Here is a 25,884-nt window from a genome sequence, read left to right on the forward strand (position 1 = left end):
AAGCCAACTACTGACAACAGGCCTGGCATGCAGACTGCAGGAGCAGTGCAAACTGCTCGAACTCTATTGTGGCCTCACCATGTGCGGGACAGTCAATGCACTATTTTTAATATATGTCAGCCACCCTTAAGGAAGGCTTCCTCAGCTCAGGAGGCAGCGTCCAGTATATTAAAGGTGAGGACATAGAAGTGCAAGCCTATATGTCCTTACAGTGGTGTTTCCCATTGGAAACTACTATAAGTGTTAGCAGTCCATAGGATAACATGGGCTTCCACCTGGGCATTCTTGAGGTTCCAGTTCTGTTACGTTATTGCCGAAATGTGTCATGTTTGGTGTCAAACAACGTGTTCTCTCACCACTAACACGAATCTCATACCCTTGGTGACCTGAAATGCACCCAGGTGGCCACCGTAGAAGATGTCAACCTAGATGCCCCAGCTTCAATGTGCTCTGCCTGGCAAGCCCGCGTTTTCTGTTGCCAAGACAGGATTCTGACCTCCTGCCAGGCAGTGGGGGCACTCCCAGGAGTCAGGAACACAGGCATGGGAAGGAAGGAGGTCCACATCGTAAGCAGCCTAGTGAATTGGCACATCAAAGCGGTGCGCATTAAAGGCTGCACCGCCTCCGATATGCAGCAGGGCTGACTCGCTGTAGAGGAAACAGCGCTGCCCAGGCACATTTGATCCCACAGAGGTGAGAAATTAGTTAGTGAGGGAGGTGTACACCCCCAGAAGTCTAGCCACACCTCCAGGGTGAGCAGCCTGGTCTGTACACTATATTTGGTTCTCTGCCATATTTAAAAGGGGCAGAATAGAGGGTTGTGGGATCAAGCAGATCACCTATGCCCCTGGATGTGGTCACCTCAGGGGCGGAGTAGCTGCCAATTGAACACTTTGCATTAAGGAAGGACAAAGAGGAGACCCATGCTGCCGACAACAGAACTTTGGCCACAGCACCAAAGCAAAAGAAGGATAATGTGTCCCTGTGTCACAGACTTGGAACAGCGTGATAGATCCTCGTCCTTGGCTAAAACTCGGTATCCCCCGAGCGAGGGTCCCATGTGGTAGCCACAAGCACCCTCAGACTCCCCTGGACCACTGGCACTGGTCCCCTGCAAACTGTAGGTAAAAATACTCAGCAGATCTGAAGTATCACTGGCCATCAGGCCCTCCGTGGGATCACCCAAATCCAGATGGCCCATTGCATTGTGAGAGTTGTAGTCCTGCCTGCCATGAGGTTTCAGGCCGCTATCTCGCTCCCTGGAACCTCTTGAAGTGCTTTTCGCTGAACATACCACTGAAAAGGCTTGTTGGTCGCAAATCTAGAAGTAACCCCCAAACTCAATTCTGCATCAACAGGGAACACCGTGCAACTGTCATCCGACGTCAGCAGATGTGCATCATAAGCAGTAAAATCAGCATCTCCGCTGTTCCCGTTCAGCACCACTGACAGCCAGGACAACTCTGCACCCAGACTCCACAAGCTAGGCAAAATTAAACTGACTTTTGTGGGCTGGCCCAGGGAACCCCCATGACCTTAACCTTGTAAGGGTTCCACATAACTCTACCTGCAAGTGACTATTGTCACTAGTAGTTTTTCCCTTTGACCGGGTTATATTTTCTAGATATTACTTTTCATTGATTTATTATTGCTTCTAAAATCTAGAACTCTGGTTATATGTATGTTATTCCGTTCGTTTTGGTGTCTAAATTAAGATTAAAAATACACTCTTTTTATGAATTAGTGTTGAATTTCGATCGATTTATTAGTGTGAATGCAAGGAGTATCTTTGGGGTATCGTGATAGTAATACATGGCGAAGTTTAACCTCCCGCACCACATAATACTCCACTTTCCTACATGGACATGTTCATTTCTATACTTAAGAGTCCCTCTGTGCCAAGCACTCAGTACTCCCAACCAAGACAGTTTTTTAGGTGAACGTCAAAGTAAAGATTACCTAATTGCATGACTAATGCTATGAGGAGATACGTACATCATAATAGTCATGGTGAACTTTCTGCAAAGTCATAATCACACTAAAGGCCCACCTTTGAAATTTTAACTGAATAAAACTGATACATTACCAGTTATCAGACTAACAAATGAACAGTCATGACTGAGATGTAACTTCTTTAAAAGTCAGTTTTTTCAAAACATAAAAAACAGGGTGCCACAGCAAAGTAATGAAGAAAAATCACAAACTTAGCGAACAAGTGTTAGAAAGGAAAGGAATGTGCTTGCTACTAAAATGGATAACATCTCACAGGTAGTTTCCATTGATGCAAATGTGATGATTTCTTCAACATATTTAGCTTTTTTTGCCATAAAACATTTCAGCAAATTTGAGTGAGCGTATAGTTTTATCAAAGTTGATTTTATTGTGCAAAACTACTGAAGCTATTCACTGGATTTCATTTTCCAATAACCTGGATCAAGTTACCCAGCCTTACCTTCCTTTCTCTTCTTTCAAATTATGATAGTTTTCCCTTCCATTTTTCTTTTTAAGCTTTTTCCAAACCGCACTGCTCACAATTCCTTTACGTTTTACATCTCACCACAATATTTATTTCTGCAGAGAGTCATAAAAACTAAGTAAAGTAGCTGGACTGCTTTGAATCTTCCAAAGGGGAATTGACTAGCAAAGGTGGGAGAAAATAAATGTACACAGACTACAGCAGCTACTAGTCTGAGTTGCAAACCAGACAATGAACATCAGTTTTGCACAATCACAGACAAAAACGTGCTGGCTTACTTTGCTCCAAAGTACTTTAAAGAACTACAAGGCGTTCGTAAATAATGGCTGGACACCGCCAAAGAACCAGGAAGGATGTTAGCCATCTTGACAGGCTACACAGAACACTACACAAACGCCTTGGAAATGGAAATCCAGGAGAGTGAGAAAAAGAAATTGATGAAAGCATTACAGATTACAAATCTTTAGCAATGGTCTAACATTTAGAGGAAAGGGTAGGTATTAAAGAATCTCTGTATTGGCCTATATGCTGGCGACAGAATTTGTGATCTGACAAGCAGGACTGAATCACGCCACCACATCAAGTCGGGGACGGGTTAACTAAAGAGTACTCTGCCTCATTTAAAAATAGGACCAAACCCCTACTCCTCCCCCCCCCCCCCTTCCACAACACGCACACACACTTCTAGATCTTAGAAGCAACCCTACACAGAGGTACATCAGAAATAATCTACAAAAGAGAAATTTGATAAGTGTGTAAACGGATTGCTGAAATTATGGATTAGGAAACAGTACAAACGTCAACATACTACAACTGTTACCACCTTAAAGCAGAAATAAACCACATATTGCATTCTAAAACATATTCACAGAAAAAAATACTTACAAATTGTAGATCTTGTAGTAGTTTTTATGTTTTTGATCCAAAAACCTCAAAAAGGATAAACAAAAGGGTAATGTTACATAAATTACAGCATCACCAATATTTCAGTTATTAACAAGTAAAACATTTATTTGGTTACTTCTCAGTGATTTTAAAAACAAAGGATTTTTTTTCTGTGCTCTACTCCAAACAATAGGGACATTCCCACTCTTTGCACATTTAACAAGTCATGATCTCGCTCTCAGTCCTATTAATGCTCCCAGTTCCTAGCTTGCTCTCAGAAAACCTCAATTCTGTCATTCTTCCTTTCACCCCAAGGTGAATGACAGACAGAGGGAAAACTAGTGATGTGTTATGAAAGCTTCACTCAAAGACAAAAGTACACAATAAAAGTTTGACATAAAGTAGCCTTCACTCAGTGGATAGGTGTTGCTATAATGCAGAAATGTATTTTGTGCTTGGCACAAGGTAATCCCGTACTTGAAATTACAAAGACCATTCTTAGGGTTATTCAATCTGACCTGACAGGACAACTGTCACCAGACCTTATGTGACCACTCTACACTAATTCCCTTGGTAAATCACTAAATTTAGCCACCTTGGACGTCCTGCGTATGGGAGGGTCACCCAATCCGGTCCTCCTGTACGCGGACGACGCCGTCCTACTAGCACGTACAGGCACGGGCTTACAAAGACTGTTAGACCATTTTGGATCTTTTATGGAAGCTCTGGATTTAAAGATTAATACATCAAAATCCCATGTCATGGTAACTGGCTCACGCAGGAAAAGCATGAAGATTAAAACTTTTAGATGCAACAAAACACCAATCTCTAGGGTACCTTTCTTTTGCTATTTAGGCGTCACTTTTGACGAAAGAGGATCCTGGGGACCTCAGCTAAAACTGAAGGGCAACGGAGTTGCAAGATCTACTACAGGTCTTTTGAACTTTTCTAAAAGACTAGGTTCGAGACCCATGGAGGCCATGATCCGCATCTATAAATCCAAATGCCTAGCAATCGCATCCTATGGGGCTGATATTTGGGGCTATGTTTCATCTCAAGGCATCCAAATTATAGAAAATAATTTTATACGAGCTTTGTTGTCACTCCCAAAGTCTTCTCCTACATACTCAATTCATAGTGAAGTGGGTTTGGGACATATTACCGATCTTCTAAAAATGTCCCCCCTGCTATGCTGGGTTAAAACCTGGACAAATGAGGAGATTACGTTGAACCACCTCATACTCAAAGACTGTATGGCCTTAGATAAAGCGGACAGCATTCCCTGGCTTGCGTATGTTAGAGCGGCATGCGTGAAGCTGGGGCGTCCGGATATGTACTCTTTACCACAGGGCCTCAAGAAAGAGGATGTAGGGTGGGTCAAGTTGCATCTCCGGAATCTGTTGGAGTCAGAAAGGGAGGAGGTTGAACTTAATAAACCAATTGTGAGAACAATATATCAACTATCTATCTCCCCAGTCATGGAACCCTACCTAAAATACGTGACTAAACCATACCATCGTTTTCTTCTATTGAGATTTAGGTTCAACCTCATTCATTTAGTGCTTGGTACCTATATAAAGTGGGGGACCCCAGAAAACACCCCACCTTGTACATGTGACAGCTTTTCAAAACAGGATACGCTTCACTTTGTGATGTTTTGCGAACACTATCTGGCGCCCCGAAAACATTTTTTATATCCAATTCTGAAGGAACTCAACTTTGTCCAGGTGAGGCCTGCACTTTTACACTTGCAAATGCTTAACTCTGTGCAGGTCACATATGGTGTAGCCAGTTTTTTGGTAGCGGCTGCTCGATTAAATAAAACAAGACTTGCCCAGATAAATACACATCTAGGTTGATATTTCGTCAACTTCGTTCTGGGGAACTGCACCAAGATTAGTGGGATACAGAGGCGCCTGTTGTTCTTGGACCTTATTTTGTATAGTATCTATTTTTTGTATCAAAACTTTTTAAATTGTTTTAGGAATGAACTTAGGAACTGCAATCAGGTGTACATTTGTTTTAAAAAATTTACCTATATAATGTATGGATATTTTACAATGAATTGTGTATTGCTTTTATGGTTTTAACTAACCGAATAAAGATATTTGACTGACTGACTACAAAGACCATTCTTAGGGTTATTCAATCTGACCTGACAGGACAGCTGTCACCAGACCTTATGTGACCACAACCTCTTAAAAAAGCTTAACGGGTAAGTTTTGGCTCCGACCATACGGTGACTGTCCTCTCTACCAGTTTCTGATTGAACAGAGGTTGTGCGCCTCCAATGAAATATAGGGAGAGAAAGCTTTTGCTCAGTTTAGTAGGCCCGAGTTGGTTATGAAGCCAACCTAACCATCTGGTAAAACATTTTATGAAATGTTACAACATTGCAGTAGGCATGCCTTACTTATTGCAAAAAGAATATGTTAGAAGTGATAGCCTTTCCGAGTTAAACTGGACAATCCGGAAGCAATGCTACATTTGGTAAAAAGTAGGCCACATACAAAATAGTGATTTATCAGGATACTGATTCCTGAGGAAGTTAAGACATTGGAACTAGTAACTAATCTGTTAGTATTTGCTCACCAAGGTTCCATGAAAGGAATTAAGATACAAGTTGTAATAACGCATTTGCTAATAGCCATGTTTAATCATCCGCAGCCATGACCATGTTATTAGTCATGTACATGCTTGGATACCCATGTAATACTAACATGCGCAAGTTCTCTTGCCTCTATAGCACCCGGACTCATTTCCAAGGCTTGGACTACAGAACCAGAATTCACAATGAAGCAAGTCTATCTTCTCAGATCTGTCCTTGAATCTCTTTTCGAGGTCCATTTTTTATTCTTAAGAGAAACTGAAACACCTTTGAATACAGATATCTAAAGTTTCAGTTTCTGTCACACATAATTCAACAGCCTATGTGAAGAGTGTACAAAAGTTGGAGAAATTTGTAGTGGGGTTAGAATTAAATGTTTAATTATTTGGTGAGGCGAAGTTCTGTCATGCTGTATAGTGATATCAATTATTTTTGCTGAATAAACACATTTTATGCTCCAAGTGTTCTGAGAGATACTTTTCTTTCAAAGATAAATCTGTTTAGTGGATTTGAGCTCACAAGACCGGAAATGGTTATAACCTCACAGCAGAACGAGAAATGAAACAGGTGGCTTAGGCTATAAGTGGTTATTCACCTCTTCTCTCAGAAAACACATTTGTGGAGAGGAGAGTGAAAGCCACTGCTCCACTTTCAATAATAACAATGATGTTTAGGGCAGCGGTTATCCAAGAGCCCATTGGGCTACGTTGTGTCACACCGATTCGCCCCATGAGATCAAATGAATGTGAAGGACATGCTTATGTAAGGTGGTAACACTCATTATTCACATCAAAGTTATCTATGCTTTCAATAATCTTAAGATTCATATAAACCTCTAGAAATGTGATACTCATGTGATACCAATTAAATAAGTGTAAATGAGAATTAAGTTGTTTATGTGCTATAAACCAAATTTATACGGACATTTTAATACATTTGGTCACTACACAACCAGTTATACGCATTCTTAAAAAACAATACAATTATATCACATAAGTAAAGTAGTAGAAGACTTTTACATTTAGTTGATACCTTGGTATCATATGGGTCTAAGAATTCATTCCAGATTAAATTAACGGTTATAAATGATCTCAATTATAAACAGTTGTTTCCATTTCATTATTAGCGAACATTTTCATCATAATAAAAAAAATTACTAGGTAATATCCATTAGTGTCTAATAAAGTCCACATAGGAAGACATAAAATTTATCCTGATGTAATTTTTAAAACATAATCGGTTTCTGATTTCTAACATTGACAAAATTAACTATCATCAAAAAAGGCAGGCTTTTCCGGTAGATGATGCCCAGTAGATTTTAGATTTGGTGTACTTCTGCTGCACAAGGACTGCTTGATGGTTGGCACTTATCTTTTCATGTGTTCTGCAAAAATCTGGACCATTCTACATCTGAAAATCATTTTGTTAAGTTTCTCATTCACTCAACCTTAAGGTAAATGGAGACCTTTACCATACAATTATGGAGATATAATAAGGAAACTGGGTAACATAAAAAACAGCAGAAAAAAGACAAAAGGAGAGTCAAACTCAAGCAGGACCTATACTCTAGAAATGTAGGACTGTGGGTTGAACAAGCTGCAGATGTAGCACATTCTAGTAAACAAACATTGGCAATACCAATAAGTTTGGCTTTAAAGGAACGTTTTCTGTAATTGTGAAGAATTACAAGTAGATATCTTGAGAATGGATATGCATTTTATGTGGAAGAAAAGAACTGTACAATAATATTGATGTAGGTTAAAACTCAGGTGACAGTTGAACTGTCAAGACCAATAAAAAAAGAAATCCATGTACGTCAACGACTGCCCTACTTCCATTTGTGCTGCTGCCCCACAAATACACCAAGATTATTTTAAACACTTTAATAGCATTACAATGTCATGTGTGCCCCTTAAAGTTCAAATTCAGGCAGTTGGATGAATAAAAAGAGGCTCACAGCTTTGTTAAAGACAAGCACTCTTTTGTAAAAGTACACAACGCATATCCAATCAAAACATGCACTCCTGGCTCCCTACATATGGGGGGAGCCAAAGCCCCTCTCCTGGTGATTCTCACATAATGGTCTGGCAAAAGCTGCGCTGTAATGCCAGACCATAAAAACTGGCTGCTTACAAAAAGCATTGGCTTCATACCCAGACTGGTTAAAAAAAATGTGTTGTATATTCAAAGTTAATCGTACTGAGAGACAAAGACATAACAGAGCTGAGGGTGGGTCAGTCCAGTATGGGGTTCTGACTACCTCTTTACCACCAGTGGAGGAGATTCAGGGATGGGTAGGTGAAGGTTTTTCTGTATCCCTCCGGATTAAAGCAGTAGAACCATACACAAGCAGACATACCTGTAGGCTGTTCAGTATGAAATGTATGCACTCCAACTACAGAACAACACGCTTATCCTGTAGATATTGAAACAATAACCTTACCTTACAACATCGTCAATGTTGTTTCTGTATACACCTTCAAGCCGGTCTGCTGGAAATCCCATGGCAATAATGTTTGGATAAATATCTGTACATATAATATTAAGGAACGGTGTTGAAATTTTTGGGAAAAAACGTCAGAAATTAAATCACAAGTTGATGAATAAAATCCATAATGGACAGTCTTAGTACTGAAAACTGCACAATACGACTAGAGCTGAACACGACAATTGATTTTTTTGGGAAGGGGACAGAGTCCAAACAAAAACCAGCATTAGCAATGCCTATAGCACAAGCTTATAAAGTGCCTTTTGCGTCACTCATTAATAAATCATACATGCACAGTCACTCTCGTTTGCACTCATGCATCCTTTAAAATTCATCAGCAAACTGATTCTTGCAGTCTCCATCTCACACAACCAGAATAAAACACACACACAAACTCACAACATATCCAAACTATTTTTTTTAAAACAAGTAGGAGAAAGGAAAACGTGTTCTTGTCTAAACATGACTGGTATGTGCATGCAGTAACTAAATTAAACATAGCAGCGCGATTCTACATAGTCTTATCGATGTTTTAAAGTTCCAGCATGGCCACCATGTTCAGAACCAACGTGCTGGCTATCTAGGAATGGTAAAATACTGATACACTATGGGCAAAAGCATTCCATAATGGTTGCCTAGTTTAGTGGGATGGGATGTGGGATGTGGCACACTGCATATGAAATGAGGAGCAAGCAAGCCAACCTCTACCACTACCTGAAGAGCTGTAGTATCAATCATCTTAGGAAAAATTAAAATAATAAGAGGATAATCAAAGAAATCAAAGGTGGACCATTTACAAGTAAAACTGAAAACTAAAGGACTGGCCAACAAGCTTCAACACCAATGATCACACATTATCAGGTGGATGTGCACGTGATCAGAAAATGCCATCATTCAAAGGATCAGGAAGCCAATGACTGAAGTGAACCGAACCATTACTCTATGCAGTACAAGGTCATAGACGCAGAATGTAAATGACAGACAGACCAATGGCTGGCCCAAACACCCTCTATCCATTTAGATATGCATTTATATACATGGATGCATAACCTTAATTTTTTTTTTTATATAACAAGTTCCTGGCAGTCAGCTAAGCCTGTCCGGTTTTCCCCAAGAGATGCTAACAAGAAGAATTATTGTGCAAACGTTGTACACCTAGGGTTTGTCATAGAGGGTAATTAACACCGAAACCTTTCCCTGCAAAGATAATCTGTGAGATTTCATGTAACAAACATATCTGTATGCTTTCAAACAGAGTAACAACAATTCTCGCTTAAATACCTACTGACTTTAATATACGCTTTTCACAATCAATAGGTCAGTCCTTCTGTCTTTATCATAACTTTTTACAGCAAGCAGATAAGACCTATGGTATTACACTTCGTGGGACACAGTGGATGGCTGGCAACACGCCTTTGCGTAAGACCATAATAGCACTTCCACGTTAAGGTCCAAATTGATGGTCCAGCTTTACTACCTCCACGTGGCATACCTCACTCCGGCGCGCCTTTTCCGGGCCCGTATGAGATCCTCCCCAGCATGCGCGCGCTGAGAGTCTGCTCCAGCAGATTTCTATCACATGGTATGGCAATGCACGGCTCTGGCGCTGTTCTGGAAAAGGGTGGAACTTGAGCTCACGGAGGACCTAGGGTGGGAGGTTCCCCATGATCCGAGGCGCTTGCTGTTGGGGGTGTTCGACGGCCTGGACGGCTCCAGGGCAGACAAGCGTTTTCTGGGGACAGCAGTGGCGGTGGCAAAAAGAGATCTAGCTGCGCTCTGGTCTCAGGCCGCAGCACCGACTGTGCGGAAATGGAAGAGAGGGGTGGATTGGTGCAGAGCGCAGGAGGAGTCTCTCTTCGAGGCCCGGGGTTGCCCCGAATTTTTCTTGTACATCTGCAATGTTTGGGGATTACCACACCCAGTCTGGAGGGGGCACCTTTACCTTTGTCCACTGTCTATGATGAGATGTGTTTTTACTGTGATGCTTGATTTGCTGCCAATGAATTTGATTGTTCTTAAAAAAACAAAGTTGATTATCAAAAAAAAAAGGCCAAATTGAAGGACACTCTGGGACAGGCGCTCCATATCTCAGACAGGAATAAAGTACTAAAATACCTCCCAAAAGTACCCAGAAATGTCCGATTTAAATTAATACAGTTCTAAAATTTGCATAAGGCCTACTTAACCCCCTTAACATCTCCATTGCATCTACCAGTCGACTCAAGATATCGGACACCAACATGTTACATCTGTTTGGGGCCTGCAGATTGGTATAGCTTTATTGATCATAGAATTTTCAGGTGCCAAGGGCTGAGAAAAGTTCACATTGAAACAACACTGCATACTTGGATTATGACCTCCAACATAAAGCCACAACCCGCTTCACGGACCTGGACTCCTCTTGGCTAAATGAGCAATAGCCAGCCATGAGATGGAAATCGGAACAACCCCGCCTCAAATACACCCCCCCCCCCCCAAAAACAGATCACCCTGCAGTGGTGAACAAAAGTGCAACAGTGGGCACAGATGGAGAGCACAGCGCTCTGTTGGGAAGATAAACAGGGCCTATGATATACCCCCTGGCACCCTACTGGAACACAATTCTACAAGACTGCACGAACCTAGGCAAAGATTACACTAAACCGCCTTTGGCCCCTGGCATACACATGAATCCTCTCCCACCGTTCCTAAACCCATTAAACTTTTCCCAGCCACCTCATCTCCTGGCATTCCCTCTATGCCCAAACTTTGTCAAAGAGAGACTTACTAAATCCACCTATCCATTTTTGGTAGCTTGGTTCACAACAATATCGTATATCCCCTAGGGGAAGAGTGGTTATTTACCGTTCATGTTGTTATTGCATAGGGTAAACAAAAAAATAAAAGGCATTTTTGCTTTCTTTCATACACCCTCCAAAACCTGGACAGCTGATCTGCTACTGATAACCTACTGACATCCAGCAATTGTGTCGTTTATAAAGGCAGGGTGATTTTTATCACTATCCACAACTCCTGTAGACAAATGGCTTATTTCTGTGACCATATAATGACATTTTCTGAACAAGCAGATGGAGACTTTAATTCGGAAATGTCCAAAATATATTTATATTAATAAAAAAAATCTGCCTTTCCTTAATCATTGGCTTGTTACCATAATCAACTTAGACAAACTGTCTTGGTCACAAGCTTTACCACAACACAACGATCAGGTACACTGTAATAAATGATGTACAAACATGTAGAAAAAACAGTTGTCAAAACAATATAAAATAACCAAGAATAGATCCTTAGAAGGATTACAATTTTGCAAATCTTCTATACCCAAGGTTTGTTTGGGTAGGTCAGCAACACCGAAACTCCTGCCTACTACTGCAATCTGTGAGGTTCCATGTAGCAAAATACCTGCCTACAGGCTTTAGAACACTAGAATAACAATCCACCCTGTGAAGTCTACTGCCTTTACAACGTTTCACAAGAAGTCTGGCCTATTTGCTTTGACATACAATTTAATTATGAACAGATCACACCTAAGTGACCTGGCACACAAATTCCCAGTGAACTGATGAGGCCTGTAGCCTCTACCATTGGGTTGACCCTACACCAAACAAAGGACTAATGAAGTGTGTATAAGCTGGCAACCATACAGTTATAAAGTTACAAATATTTACAGAATTAGAGTTGCAAAGCATACAACCAGTCAAAAAGGCCTAACAAGAATCATTACAGTGAACATTTTTCCTCCCAGGATTTGAGAATGGGTGACAAACGCAGAATCACTTGCCTACTATAGCAATCTTTGAGATCACATCTAACAAAACACCTGCCTATAGCACAATATGAAAACAACATATCCTAGTGACTAACAAATGCTTTTTACAATAAATTAGATCAGTCTACTGCTTCTGTCGTAGCAGCTCAGACGTATGCCTTCACCATAACCAGCTCAGTGCTATTTACTGAGCGCAAGCTTTTGAGCAAGGCATCCATCAGGCACACAGTTTAAATTAGAAAGTTATACAAAACTAATGTGTAACAAAAAACGTATCTGTAGGCTTTAATATAAAGTAATACCATTCCACCATTAAATGCCTTTTTACTTTAATATATACCTTTCATAATTAAGATGTCATCTCTCTCTCACGCTCTCTCTCTTGCTCTCGCTCTCTCGCTCTCATTTTATTTTTGTTAATTGCATAATATATGCATGTAAATTAGTGTAGCTCTGGGCACCCCATACTGATCTCAAACATGTAACTGCAATCTGAAATCGAAAGTCATTGATAGAAAGGAAAAGCAATGGTGGTTGGACTGGAAAACCGTAATACATTCTTCATGACTGTCCTACTCTCTGTGCTGCTGGCAGGGTAGTAAAAAACACAAACACCATGAATGATCTACACGACCAACAGCATTACCCCATGAGCGCCCGAATGGTCAAGCTGCTTATTACTTTGTTTATCCAGCTGCCTGATCCAACAGCAAGGTGATAGATGGAATGCTTGAATTATTCTCAGCCACTGGCAATCGCTCGGGCAACATTTAAAAAAATAAATAATTGCCCACCATGCCACCTCAGTTTGGACTCGGCCATATGCAAATCAGTCTTGACCCTGCTCCTCATGGGAACAGTCCATGTTCAACTGCCAGGCCGGGTTCGCATGAACCGGAGCACAAGCAACCCAGGACCAGATTCACCGTAATTCAGGCTTTTCAGCCAGGTATACCTTGTTTCCAGTGGCACATTGAGCCAGTGAGTCTAGGACCCATGTCTAGGCATATAAGGCACACTTAGGGTAGCAAATGCAAAAAACAAAAAGATGATGGATGGAATGCCTGAATTAATCTCAACCACTGGCAAGGGCTCGGGCCACGCCAATCCATTGTTTTTTGCCCACAATTCCACCATGTGTAGACCTAGCCATATGCAAATCAATCTTGACCTTGCTCTTCATGGGAACCTCCCAGTCCGAAATGCCAGGCCAGGTCCTCCTTGAACTGTAACACAAGCAACCTAGGGCCGGTTCAGTCCTAATTAGGACTCTTCAGCCAGGTATAGCTTAGTTCCAGTGGCCCAGTGAGCCTGGGACCCATGTCAGGTCATGATTTCTACTAGTGGGCAGTGAGGTCACTGATGCGCAAGGTCTGATGGTTGCAATATCTAAGGCCAAATTCATAAAAGTTGCATCAAAGGGAACTCAAAACAGTCACCACCCCATGCTGTTAATTCACAATTGCTAGCAATTGCTAAAGAAAAACAAAAACTGGTTCCCTGAGCAATAACACAATATATGTATCTCCATATTATACAGTCAAATTCCTGATTGTAAGTCCATAAAAAATTTGAGAAGTTGATGACATCAAGTGTTAGCCCGCAGTCTTTATTCTTGTATTCTGTTGTTCTCAAGAAGACTTGTTTACACACAAATTCCTTTCTCAGATAATACAGGCCAACACTTGTTTCGTCTATGGTATAATATCCAAAAGACTCTCTCAGGCCTGTAATAAATAGATATACAATCCAATTACCATCTACCACATCTCTCAATCAAAGTTAGGCCTAACCTCCACCAAAAGAGGGGAATAAGAAACGGAAACCAAGAAATAGAAAACACCCAAAAATTTGCATGTCATCGGTCAACCACCAAATAAAGTGACTAGAGCCTGGTTCTCGTCATTAGATAAAATCATATGATGATCCAACACCTTTGTTTCCAAACGACTGACATTTCAGAAAAGTCAAACGTATTCATAAATCTAAGAATCTAAGAAGTACATTCCAAGGTGAATCTAAAGAATAACCAAAAAACCACGTGCTCTACATCTGCCAAACCTGAGCTACTCACCTGGAGCAACATATTCATTATAAGAAACCAATTCTTCATTAATAAATATCACCATAAAACCTAATTTAATAAAAGGAGAACAAAACTACTATCCAATTCGATCCCGAAATAAAAATGTGATTCTATATAATCTATTCGTCCATTTCATAGTAACTAATCCCATTGAATTTAAAATGCACTTACCAAGATCAAGTATAGTGCATATCATTCACGAAATCCGGGCGCAGAGTTAATCTTTTAAAGTAACGAGGTCGCGAACAGTCTTTTCCTGTTCAATGTCTCCTAATTCAAGAGACACAAGCCTATTTAGGAGACTAAATCCCACTCCCCATTGCCAACATTCTTCTCTATCAAATTCCGTTAATACATGCTAGAGTCCCATTATTATAATTATTCTACTTTTCACACCTGTGTCCAGTATTAAAAAACCGCTACCATGATGCACTAATCCTGTTCTCCACCCCGTAGTACTACAATTTATCTCCATATCTTATTTCAGTCCGTAAACGATTATCCTTTAAATAAGGAAAAACAGACGATCTCTAAAAGAAATGGTGATTCTTTCACCAATATCAGGCAGTATGCAAGATTTTCAAACCTCACCTCTAATGTTGAGACGAAGACTCCCGGCGCATAATGCCTTAAAGTATGAGGCGTGTTGCATCTGCGCCATGTTTAGGACATTATTTTTTTCAACCAGGCATAGACACCATGCCCTTAAACCGTGTCAGTACTACTCTTTCCTTGATCACAAAGTTCCCCAACACCCCAGAATGCCTACACATCACCAAAGTAAGCACACCAACAGTGAACAGCACCACTCTCCCACGGCTTACCAATTCTAAGCCAGAATCAGAATTTTTAAAAGCACTATACTGCAATATACGCTCCCTCCCCAAGCACTCTCCAAATAGGGTCCCGACTAGACTCGGAGAAGCCAGACCTCTGCTTTTTCACTGAAACTTGGCTAAATGAGTCCTCTCAGCCTGACTTAGCGACTGCACTCTCTACCCCCCCCCCCCGATTACCAGATCAGGCATGATAGGACGGGGCAGAAAGGAGGAGGGATAGCCATAATGTTTAAATCTAACATGAAATTACGCACTGTTGAAGCTGTCCAGGCTGACTGGGGCAAAATCTGTATTTTCAGAATAGTAGGCACAAAAAACGAAGCATGGAAAGGTGCGCTCCTATACAGACCCCCGGGTAACAAAACCCAATTCACGAATAATCCAACAGAAACGATCACACTACATGTTCTCACTCCAGATAGGTTTATACTCCTTGGAGATTTCAATTATCATGCCGAGCTTATAAATGACCCTTATACTGGAGACCTCATCACCAACCTCGACTCACTCGGCTTAAAACAACTGATAGCAGACCCCAACCACAATGCTGGTCATACCCTAGATTTATTATTTACTAACTTGCATCGCATAAAGATCAACCAAATTCTCCCCATCCTATGGTCAGACCATCACCTCATAAGCTTTCAAATAGGCCAAGGGATGCCTAAATTGGCCCAAAAAAAAAAAACAGCAGAAGCTTAGCAGACCATGGAACAAGATCCACTTGAAATCATTTCAAACAGCCTTTGTCCCCATTTCTCCTTCTGAAATGACCAACATAAATGAGGCTGTGATACAACTGGATGCGGCCATCACCAGATCCCTAGACTTCATTGCCCCGAAGAAAAAAATGAACCGCCCCATAAAATTATCCCCCTGGTTCACTCTGGGTCTAAAACACATCAAGACAGCTGTCAGAAAGTAAATGGAGACAAACTAAAAGTACATCGGATAGCTATCACTATAAAATGCTTCACCAACAATATATGGATAACATTGCTAATGCCAAAAAAAACTATCTTGCAAACCGTATAAATCAAGCCTGTAACTCCCACAAGGAACTCTATAAAATTGTGAAGGAGTTCACACACCCTGTCTCAGGCATTCCTCCACATTCCATCTCACAGGAGTGGGCAGTCTCACTCTCAACCTTTTTTGTAAATAAAATCAATGATATCCATAAATGTTTTCCCCACGTTACTAACACACTACATAGTCAGAATAAAACTCCCCCACCAGATACCGATTTTCTTAAAGAATTTAGTAAAACTTACAATAGAAGACACCTCCATTTTACTTAATAGAATTAAATCCGGTGCACCAACCGACCCTGCATCCGCACAGATTCTACTCAAAATTGGTTCAGCACTCATCCTCAACCTAACCCATATCCTTAACCTCGCTTTATCAGAATCCACTGTGCCAGCACACTGGAAAGAAGCGATTAGACCAATCCTGGAAAAAAAAAAAACCACGGCCAACCCCAAACAACTAGCGAACTACAGGCCTATCTCTCTTCTTCCCCTGTTTGGCAAAGTAATGGAAGCAGCAGTGAACCAGCAACTGTCGACCTATCTCGAAAAAAATTATCCACTGGACTCATCCCAATCAGGCTTCCGGTCTTATCACAGTACTGAGACAGCCCTAGTAGAGATAGTTGACAACATTATGCTCTCCCTAGATGCCAGACAATCGGCCATCCTCATCCTGCTTGACTTGTCGGCGGCTTTCGACATCATCTCACACAACATTCTTTTAGAACGTCTAGGAGAGTTTGGTGTCGAGGGCCCGGCTCTGAAATGGCTAAAAACCTACCTAGCGGAAAGGACTACAACAGTACAAATAGGGGATTTCTGCTCCAAGAGCCTAATCATTGATAAGGGTGTTCCTCAGGGATCCATTTTAAGTCCAACACTCTTCAACCGTTACGTAGCGCCACTGGCCAAAATTATCAGAGACCATGGCTTTGGCACAATCTCCTATGCTGACGACACGCAACTGCTGATCACTCTTGACACTAACCCAACTGACACAGCGCAGATTTATACAATGCATGACATCAGTAAACAAATGGATGTCAACAAATCTGCTCCTCAACGCGAGCAAAACAGAGATCATGCTCTTTGGAGACACATTTAACATATGGTCCGCAGACTGGTGGCCTCCCTCACTCGGACCATGCCCATTGCCCAAAACAACGGTTCGTAACCTGGGAGTTATCATGGACAACAAATTGTTCATGAAGGACCATATCAACTCCCTGGTCCTTATTAGTTACGGACAAATGCGCGATTTGAAAAAATCTTTAAATGGATCACCCTCAGCGCTAGGCTGCCACTAGTACAAGGCCTAATCAACCGATTCGATTATGGCAAAGCACTGTTTGCATCCATTAATGAAAGACTTCTCTCTAAACTGCAAGTGCTTCAAAACACTGCGGCCAGATTGGTCCTTAGTCTCCCTTCCCGATCACCATCAGCCCCCAGTCTTAGGACCCTCCATTGGCTGCCGATAAAAAAGAGACTTTCTTTTAAATTATGCTGCCTCGCCTACAAAACTCTACCAACCAGGGACCTATCTATCTGGCAAAGAAACTGGTTAAATATCAGACAAGACGCCCCCTTCGCTCATCCAACAAGCACCACTTGAACATCCCCAAGGTACGCACGGTAAAAAAATGGGGATAGGTCCTTCTCCGAAATTGCCCCGGAGCTATGGAATTAATTGCCGACGCAACTCCGCCAGGAGACGAACCATAAAAAATGTCGTAAAGATCTCAAGTCATGGCTATTCTAACTCTGTCTCTCCCCTCTAGTTACTGTTGTTGGCAAAAGCGCTATGAGACCTTAGGGTGAAATGTGCGCTCAAGAAATATCTGTTACTACTACTAGATGAGAAATCGGAGGCTTGCTTCAACTGCATACTAGAGAAGAAGCTGCTACCATCACAAAACTGAAGAAGAGTGACATATTAAGTGAAAATACAGCCCCTTTTAAGAAGTGACCACATCCCTCTTCAGAAAATTAAGCTCTGGCTGTAATGACTCCATACTGTTTTGTTAACAGAGGCTGGGGTGTTTATTCTGCAATTCTCCTTCAACAAATCAAAATGGGTTTATTCTAATCACAAAACCAATTAGCTGTGGAATTTCCAAAGGATACCCCCTCTTCCAGTTACTATTAACATTTAGATGAGACTCCGGTCACATATCTCCCTATACGAAGTTAAAATCCAAATGTATGCATTAAAAAAAAACCTCTGTTTAGGTGACCTCTCCAATATGAGCATGACAGCATGCCAGAAACATCTACCATCGGATGAAGAACAGCCTCATAAACCTAAAAGGTTCCAAAACTGAAATCCTGATAACTTGCAAGACCAAAACCATTAGCCTCCCACTTGGATAGCCAAAGGAACTAGGTAACGTCTGTGGAAATGTGGGTCTGCTATCTTGCCATTCACTCCACCATTTTGTGCTTAATTCCACCAGGTTGTGCTTTAACCTTCATGACTGACTTTCTCTCTGTGTCACGAACACGCTGGAGGTCTACCTTTTGACCTGTTGCATTCCTGCACGGACACTCTGTTCATGCTCTGGCCTGCCACTAACTGACCAGCCCATGCACAACCAGTCGGACATGGAGTTTCTCAGATGTTTATCATCCTCACCCTGCACACTACGCCATGCAGGCGTCCTTCAACAGGCCTAATCAGACTTTTCTGTTTGCTGTGTAATCATACCTCTCACCTTTGCCCTGCTGTAGTCCAAACAACAAATATTTATGGACTCAATTGTAATAAACATGCCTTTTGCCTACACCCTACAGGGTCCTCACCATTACCTGTGCCTATCAGATTAACCTTTGTTTGACATGTAATCATGCTATGCCCTGCAGTGCCATCTAAATCAGATTAACCTCTATGAACTATGTAATTATAATGTTTTGCCCATATCCTGCTAAAACCCCAAAGGCTACTCACCTGCTGACCCTCCAGATTTTCCATTTGTTTAGGAATGTAATTGGTACAACTCGCTTACATGCCTGGGGCAGGATAATGAGTATATCAGTCGTGAAGTAAGACCATTTTAACAGACTGCCTCATAGGCATGTTCTTTCTTAGGGCTGGGAACCCGTTCACGCAGTGGTGGCGGGAGGGGGTTAGGGGGGTTGTTAGATTGCCTATTCATGCTGGGTGCTCATCAAGTTTTGTGCACGCTGGGACATGGAGGCACCCGTAGGGAGGGCAGAGATTTTTCATTATGTCTGGCACGGAGGAGGGAGGGCGGATAGCCCCTGGTTCCCTGCGCGTAATCAGTATGAATGTTCGCGGGCGCTGGATAAGGTGAAGCGAGGGGCCATCCTACAGTATGCCAAGAGAGACGGGGCCGATGTGCTCCTGCTCCAGGAAACACACTTACTAGGCACTAAAGCTTTATGTCTGCAGCGGTTTGGGTATCACCAAGTGTTCCATTCGGGGTTCACACGGGGCTCGCGGGGTGTTGCGATCCCGATTTATCGTAGGGTCCCATATGTACATGAGAAACTCTGGTCGGATGCATAGGATAGATATGTTATTATACAAGGTAGGGTTGGGGACGATATCTTGACGCTGGGTAGTGTTTATGCTCCACCGCCGCTTCAGTGGTCCCTGGTGGAACGACTCTTAACGCTCTGGGGGGATATGCCGGATACTCTCTCCGTGGTGGGAGGGGACTGGACCGATGTGATGGAGCTGTGACAAGACCGGTGGAGGAGCAGGGATGCAGTTGAGGCCGGTGGCCCACCTATTAAACTTCACTCCCTGGCTACAGGTCTTGATTGGATGGATGTGTGGAGACACATGCATGGCCCTCGCCGGGAATACACTTACTTCTCCACAGTACACAACTCTTTTTGTAGGTTGGATTATATCTTTGTTCCCAGGGGGCTGTCACACAGGATATTGACGGCAACTATTCTGCCCAGAGCCTGGCGGATCACTCGCCCGTAGCTCTCACATTCCGGATTGGCCCGGGACGGCAGCCACTTAGGTGGCGAATGTCAGGGTGGCAATTGCAGAGGGAGGAGTACAGGGAGCACTTGACCAAGGAAATAGATAACTACCTGGTGACTAACGTAGGGTTAGTGGAATCTCCAGCGACTCTTTGGGAGCATTGAAAACCACGATGCGGGGCATCGATATCTCTTGGTGCGTGGCGGCATGGAAGGAGCGGCAGCAGGACTTGGTGCGGCGGGAGGCCGACATGGAGGCGCTGGAACGCAGGGGTCGGGAGGCGGATGGTGGCCCAGCTAGACGACAGCTAGTGCTGGCTCAGCAGCAATACACCGCAATACTGATGGATGAGGCACGTCAGGCTTGGCTTGCTACGCATAGTAGGGTTTATCAATGGGGAGATAAGTCAAGCAAGATGCTCCACCGCCTGTGCCAAGGTACCCTGCACGCCCAGCCTTGCACCGAGTCCTTGACCCGGCGTGGGCGCCCATTCTTGAGCCCTCAGCACTTGGAGAGTTTCGCGGCGTACTATGAGGATTTATATGCGCCCAAAGAATGTCTCGCAGTGGAGACTATTCAACGGTTCATAGATAACCGTCCCCCTCGGACCGTATCGGATGAAGTACGGGAGCAGTTGGATAGACCCCTGTCGGACGATGAGTTGGGTACGGCCCTGGGGGAACTGAATCCCGGGAAGGCTCCGGGCCCGAATGGCTTTCCCTGTGAATTTTTTTAACGTTGTTTTGTGCAGTTGGGCCCTCATTTTCGGCCGGTGGTGGAGGAGGCACGTGAGAGCAGCTTGCTTTCCTCGGACTGGAGACACGCGGAGGTGGTAGTGTTTCTCCAGCCGGGCAGACCTCCGGAGAGGCATGCGTCATACCGTCCTATATCCCTTCTCAATATAGAATCCAAGGTTCAGGCCAAGGCTTTGGCCAACCGGATTAAGCCGTATATTACGGACTTGGTCCAGGGGGACCCCCAATAACATTAGACGTGCACACGTTGCGATATCGGCCTGGAGGCAGCTTGGGGGAGCCGGCAGCCTTATTGCTGGCGGACATGGATAGGGCCTTTGATTCCCCGAGTTGGGTGTACCTGTTCACTTTGCTGCGGCGCCTTAATCTCGGCCCGTGTTTTTTGGCTTACCTGCAGCTGCTGTATAGAGACCTTACAGCATCAGTGCGGGTGGGAGGGGCGATTTCTCGCTCCTTTCAGTTCCAGCGGGGCACGCGTCAGGGCTGCCCCCTTTCCCCCTATCTTTTCGCGCTCGCCATGGAGCCACTGGCGGCATGTGTGCGCATTGATGCTCAGCTCCGGGGTTCAGATGGGTGCCGGGTCTCATTGATAAGATAGCACGCTATGCGGACGATGTCCAGTTCTTTCTCACGGATCTAGATAGTTCGGGACCAACATTATTACGTATACTGCAGATTTTTGGTGAGACCTCTGGTCTTTACATGAATCTGGGCAAATCCACACTGTGGGTCCTGGGGGGTAGACCGAGGGTGGGAGACTGGGCCTCAGCCCTTCAACTGGCGTCGGGGGAGGAAGTACCTAGGGGTCTATCTATCGGATACACCGGCCTTATCTAGAGACCGTAACTTGGCCCCAGTGTGGGAGCGTACACGGGATGATCTGAAGGTGTGGTCTCGCATGCCTCTAACGATTTATGGTAGAGCGGCCATTTTCAAAATGGTAGCGCTTCCCCGTCTTCTCTATCAATTGCAGAACCGCCCCTACCAGATTTCGCCCCGCTGGTTCCAGCAGGTCAATTCGGCGCTGGGTGGGTTCCTATGGGAGGGGAGTGCAGTCCGGGTGGCCCTGCGCACCTGTTTTCTATCCACGTATACTGGGGTCTTGCTACGTCGGATGTCCTCTCCTACTATCAGGCGGCACACTTGCTTGTTCTCAACGAGTGGGTGTACGGGGATAGGTGGTACCTGGCTTATGCGGTCGAGCGGCACCTGATGGGTAATAAGTCCTTACACACTCTGCTGTATTCCACGCCATTACGAAAGTGCCTTCCCTCGGTCACGCATGTGATGTTCCATGTCTGGAAGCGGGCTCAGAGTAGGATGGGGTGGTGGAATGTTCTGACCCCGGAGACTCATCTTTGGGGAAATGGGCGGCTGCCCCAACTGGCAGCTTTACAGGGCTTCCAGGGTGGGACTCTATAGGAATCTCGTCCCTAGGGGACGTGATGACAGACCTGACACTCAAATCTTTTCAAGATCCTCGAGACTACTATGGGATGCCGCGGTCCCAGTTCTTCAAATATTTGCAGTTTCAACACGTGCTGGCACCTACCTGGAAGGTCTGGACTCCCTTCCCGACTTTAGTCCAATAGAAGCAAAGGTGTTTATGGGGGAACTACCTGACCGCAAGATCTCTCGCATCTATCAGACGCTGGTCCATCATTGTTCCACTGACCTACAGAGGTTCAGGACGGCTTGGGAAGGGGGCGTGGGTGACCTGGAGGAAGAGGACTGGGTGGAGGCACTGGCAGGCCCGTGGGGGCAGCAATATCTACACGCCTACGTCTGATACAATTCAAATACTTGCATCAGGTATATTTCACCAGAGTGCGCTTGTGGAGGGCGGGAATGATTGGTTCCCCTGAGTGTCTCCGCTGTGGGACGGATGAGGGCACGCTTATGCATACAGTCTGGGGTTGACTTGCGCTGCAGCGATATTGGAGGGGGGTGTTCCCCTGCCTGTCGGCGGTGTTGGCATGGGAGCTTCAACACGCGCCGCGATTGGCCTTGCTACATGTGATGGAGGGTATTGGGGGCAATAGATATAAGCGGCATCTGTTGCGATTAGGTCTCACGCTGGCAAAGAGGGACATAGCCAGGGCTTGGAAGGCGCCCCGGGCTCTGCCATTGGCTGCATGGAGGAATGGGATGGACTTTTGCATGAGGCTTGAGCTGCCGATCTTTATGGCCAAGGGATGCCCCGGTAAACATTTTAAGATTTGGAAAAGATGGGCAGACTACCGGGGGCTGGAACAGGACCCGCCGCCGGAGGAGGTTGCTCGCTTGCCAGGCTGATGGGTGGGTGGAGTTTGGGATTTGCAGGGTGTTTGATGGACTCAGTGTGCTGTTCCGGAGATGTAATCCTTCCTTAGTTGTGGCATGAATGCAATCGGGGGGGGAGGGGGGGCATTATTGTTGTTTCATTGATGTGTGCAGCAGTCTCCGGGTTGCGGAGCTGTGCAATATATGTGAACTGTGACAAATAAAATCTGTTTTAAAAAAAAAAAAATTAACTGAGTGGTGTGTATGGGGTCATAAGGCGCTCATATAGTATTCACACTATTATAAAATAAACAAACAAATTGATTCCCAGTGTCTTACGGTACATTCAACATGGGGAGAAACAACCTAAATCCCCAAAACTCAATCTAAGATTGCCATAGAAGGCAAAGTCCAACACTGAAAATCTTACTACAAGCAGTAAGTACCCAAACCAGACATTTCCTGACAAATTCGAAATGGACAGAAGACCTAGGCTTCACCTTTTTTCAGTAAGGAGAAAGAACTGAAAAGTTAATTATTGAACTTTTAAAACATCATCTTTAGTTAGGATTAGGAGGGTTGGCCAGTCATCTAATCGTAGCTAAATGACAGTAGTACAATACAAAATAAAATGTATGGAAATTTCACTAGAGACCACGAATGTGATGCTCCTATGGCCTATATTAACATTGATAAAACAAGGCTATTCACAACGCCCATGACAAAATTGGTTTATGAATTTTTTTCAAATCATTTTATTCATCGACATAAATTGCTTATTTGGAACACAATAGCCTTGGGTGTTAGGGGTCTTCATCAACAGGAACATAGCGTTATATCAAGATGATGTTTGCAGCACACCACTTATCACACTCTAGTTAATATTCATGCAAGGAAAATAACAACAATCCATTGGGCTCTTGATGTTTTTTTTTTTTTTTTATTCTCTCAACTCCAATCCCTCATCTCAACGCGTTTCGCCGTGGTTTAAGCAAACCCACCGGTTTCGTCAGGGCTCAAATGCGTTATTCAAGAGTTCCTCTGTGCAGGTATGACTTCAACCATCAGTCTAGTATTTACAGGCTTGCAGAAAGTGGAAAATATCCGTCCAAAACTTTTGATTCAAGTCCTAGGGTGCAGTGAGAAATTCATTACATTCAGTCCTCCGTGCTCCGTACACCTTGTTAAGCAATTCCAATTTATCTGTTTCAATCCGAGTCCCAGTTTCATAAGCAATTCTCCTCACCGCCGCCTGCTACAAATCCATTCTTCCCCAGCCGAAATCTCAAATCAGTGCTCCCGCTCACCCGAGTACAGGCAAAGAGGAACTCTTGAATAACGCATTTGAGCCCTGAGGAAGCCGGTGGGTTTGCTTAAACCACGGCGAAACGCGTTGGCATAAGGGATTGGAGTTGAGAGAATAAAAAAAAAGAAACAGAGAACATCAAGAGCCCAATGGATTGTTGTTATTTTGCCTTGCATGAATATTAACTAAATAGTGTGATAAGTGGTGTGCTGCAAACATTATCTTGATATACTATTCAATCTCAGGATTGTGGGTAGGGAAGTAGGGGGTTCTCTTCTCTCAGTTGGTTTATAAGCACCCAAAGGAATTAGGAGGACGGGCATTCAAATAAGTGTGATTTCTATATGAGGGCTAGTTTCTTCTGTACACCCAGCGTGAAAGTAATTTAGGAATATAGTGTTACATCTGACCATTTTTAAAACCACTATAGAAATTAAGGAAGGTGTATGCCGTTTACACCAACGGCGTAAATATAGTAGGGTATTCTTGGCATAGACATTTGAGAGTATAAATGAGCTCTCCTAGGTGACCGTCCATCCTTTGTTAGGAGCATCTTTAGTCAGATTAGAAATCCCTTACTCAACACAATGTACTCCGCCAGGTGCATGCAACATTGTTCATGGTATCTCTACCAAATTAGTAGAGGAAGAGTTACAACCCAAAATGAACTTGTTTTGATATGCCATACTTCCACAAGATAAAATTTAAAAAAGTGATCATTCTGACCATGCACTTCAATGCATTCAGATTTATTTCACTTTTCTCTCTGGAACGAGACATAGCATGCACGTTTGTCATACAGGTTGATTGCACATGAGCCATGCAAGTAGGCCATAGAATATTTCTATTATAGACCAGCAGTGGTTATTTTCTTTGCAGTATACACACATTTCTTATGCTTAAGTAGACCACAGAGAAGTTGTTAATGTGCCATGTGCTCCTAGGCCACAGTTCATTTTGTGGTCTGCGACTCACAATCCTCTGAGGCAATCAAGTGCCATGGCAATATTACCACACAAGTAACCTACGCAAGTGTGGTAGCCACAGACGTGTGAAATAGAAACTTTGCATGCTGTACCACTTTTTAAACAGACGACCTAGAAATGGTTTATAATGTTGTAATAGTTGATTCACTCTTGAACACTGGGAATTTCAATGGAAGTATTCCATTACAGCAAGATAACTAAAAAGCATCAGAAAAGTATAAATTAGACACATACATATTTAGCAAAAATAACTTAAGACATCTCTTCATCCAGGCGTTTTTTTATTGACTTGAATAACCTTCCATTTGCCACTGCTTTAAACAGGTTCACATTTAGTATCCAAGACCACCGCCTACCTTTCTTGTTTCACCTCCCCCTCATCAAAAAATGGATCTCCTTCAGCCTTACAACAAACTCAACTAACTATAC

At 43.3% G+C, this 25,884-nt stretch overlaps 1 protein-coding gene across 3 annotated transcripts in view; it reads right to left on the reverse strand.

Moving 5' to 3' along the window:
* The window catches only part of PTEN (phosphatase and tensin homolog), a 265,772-nt gene that overhangs the window by 161,168 nt on the left and 78,720 nt on the right, over positions 1 to 25,884 (reverse strand). For all 3 annotated transcript variants that reach the window (XM_078642886.1, XM_078642887.1, XM_078642889.1), the window contains exons 2-3: positions 8,413 to 8,497; positions 3,362 to 3,406 (exon numbers count right to left, since the gene is read on the reverse strand). In XM_078642886.1, coding sequence (XP_078499012.1) covers positions 3,362 to 3,406; positions 8,413 to 8,497 — 130 coding nt within the window. The remainder of the gene's footprint in view (positions 1 to 3,361; positions 3,407 to 8,412; positions 8,498 to 25,884) is intronic.

This window comes from Lissotriton helveticus, chromosome 5_1, assembly GCF_964261635.1.
Source record: "Lissotriton helveticus chromosome 5_1, aLisHel1.1, whole genome shotgun sequence".
In the NCBI taxonomy this organism is placed as follows: domain Eukaryota; kingdom Metazoa; phylum Chordata; class Amphibia; order Caudata; family Salamandridae; genus Lissotriton; species Lissotriton helveticus.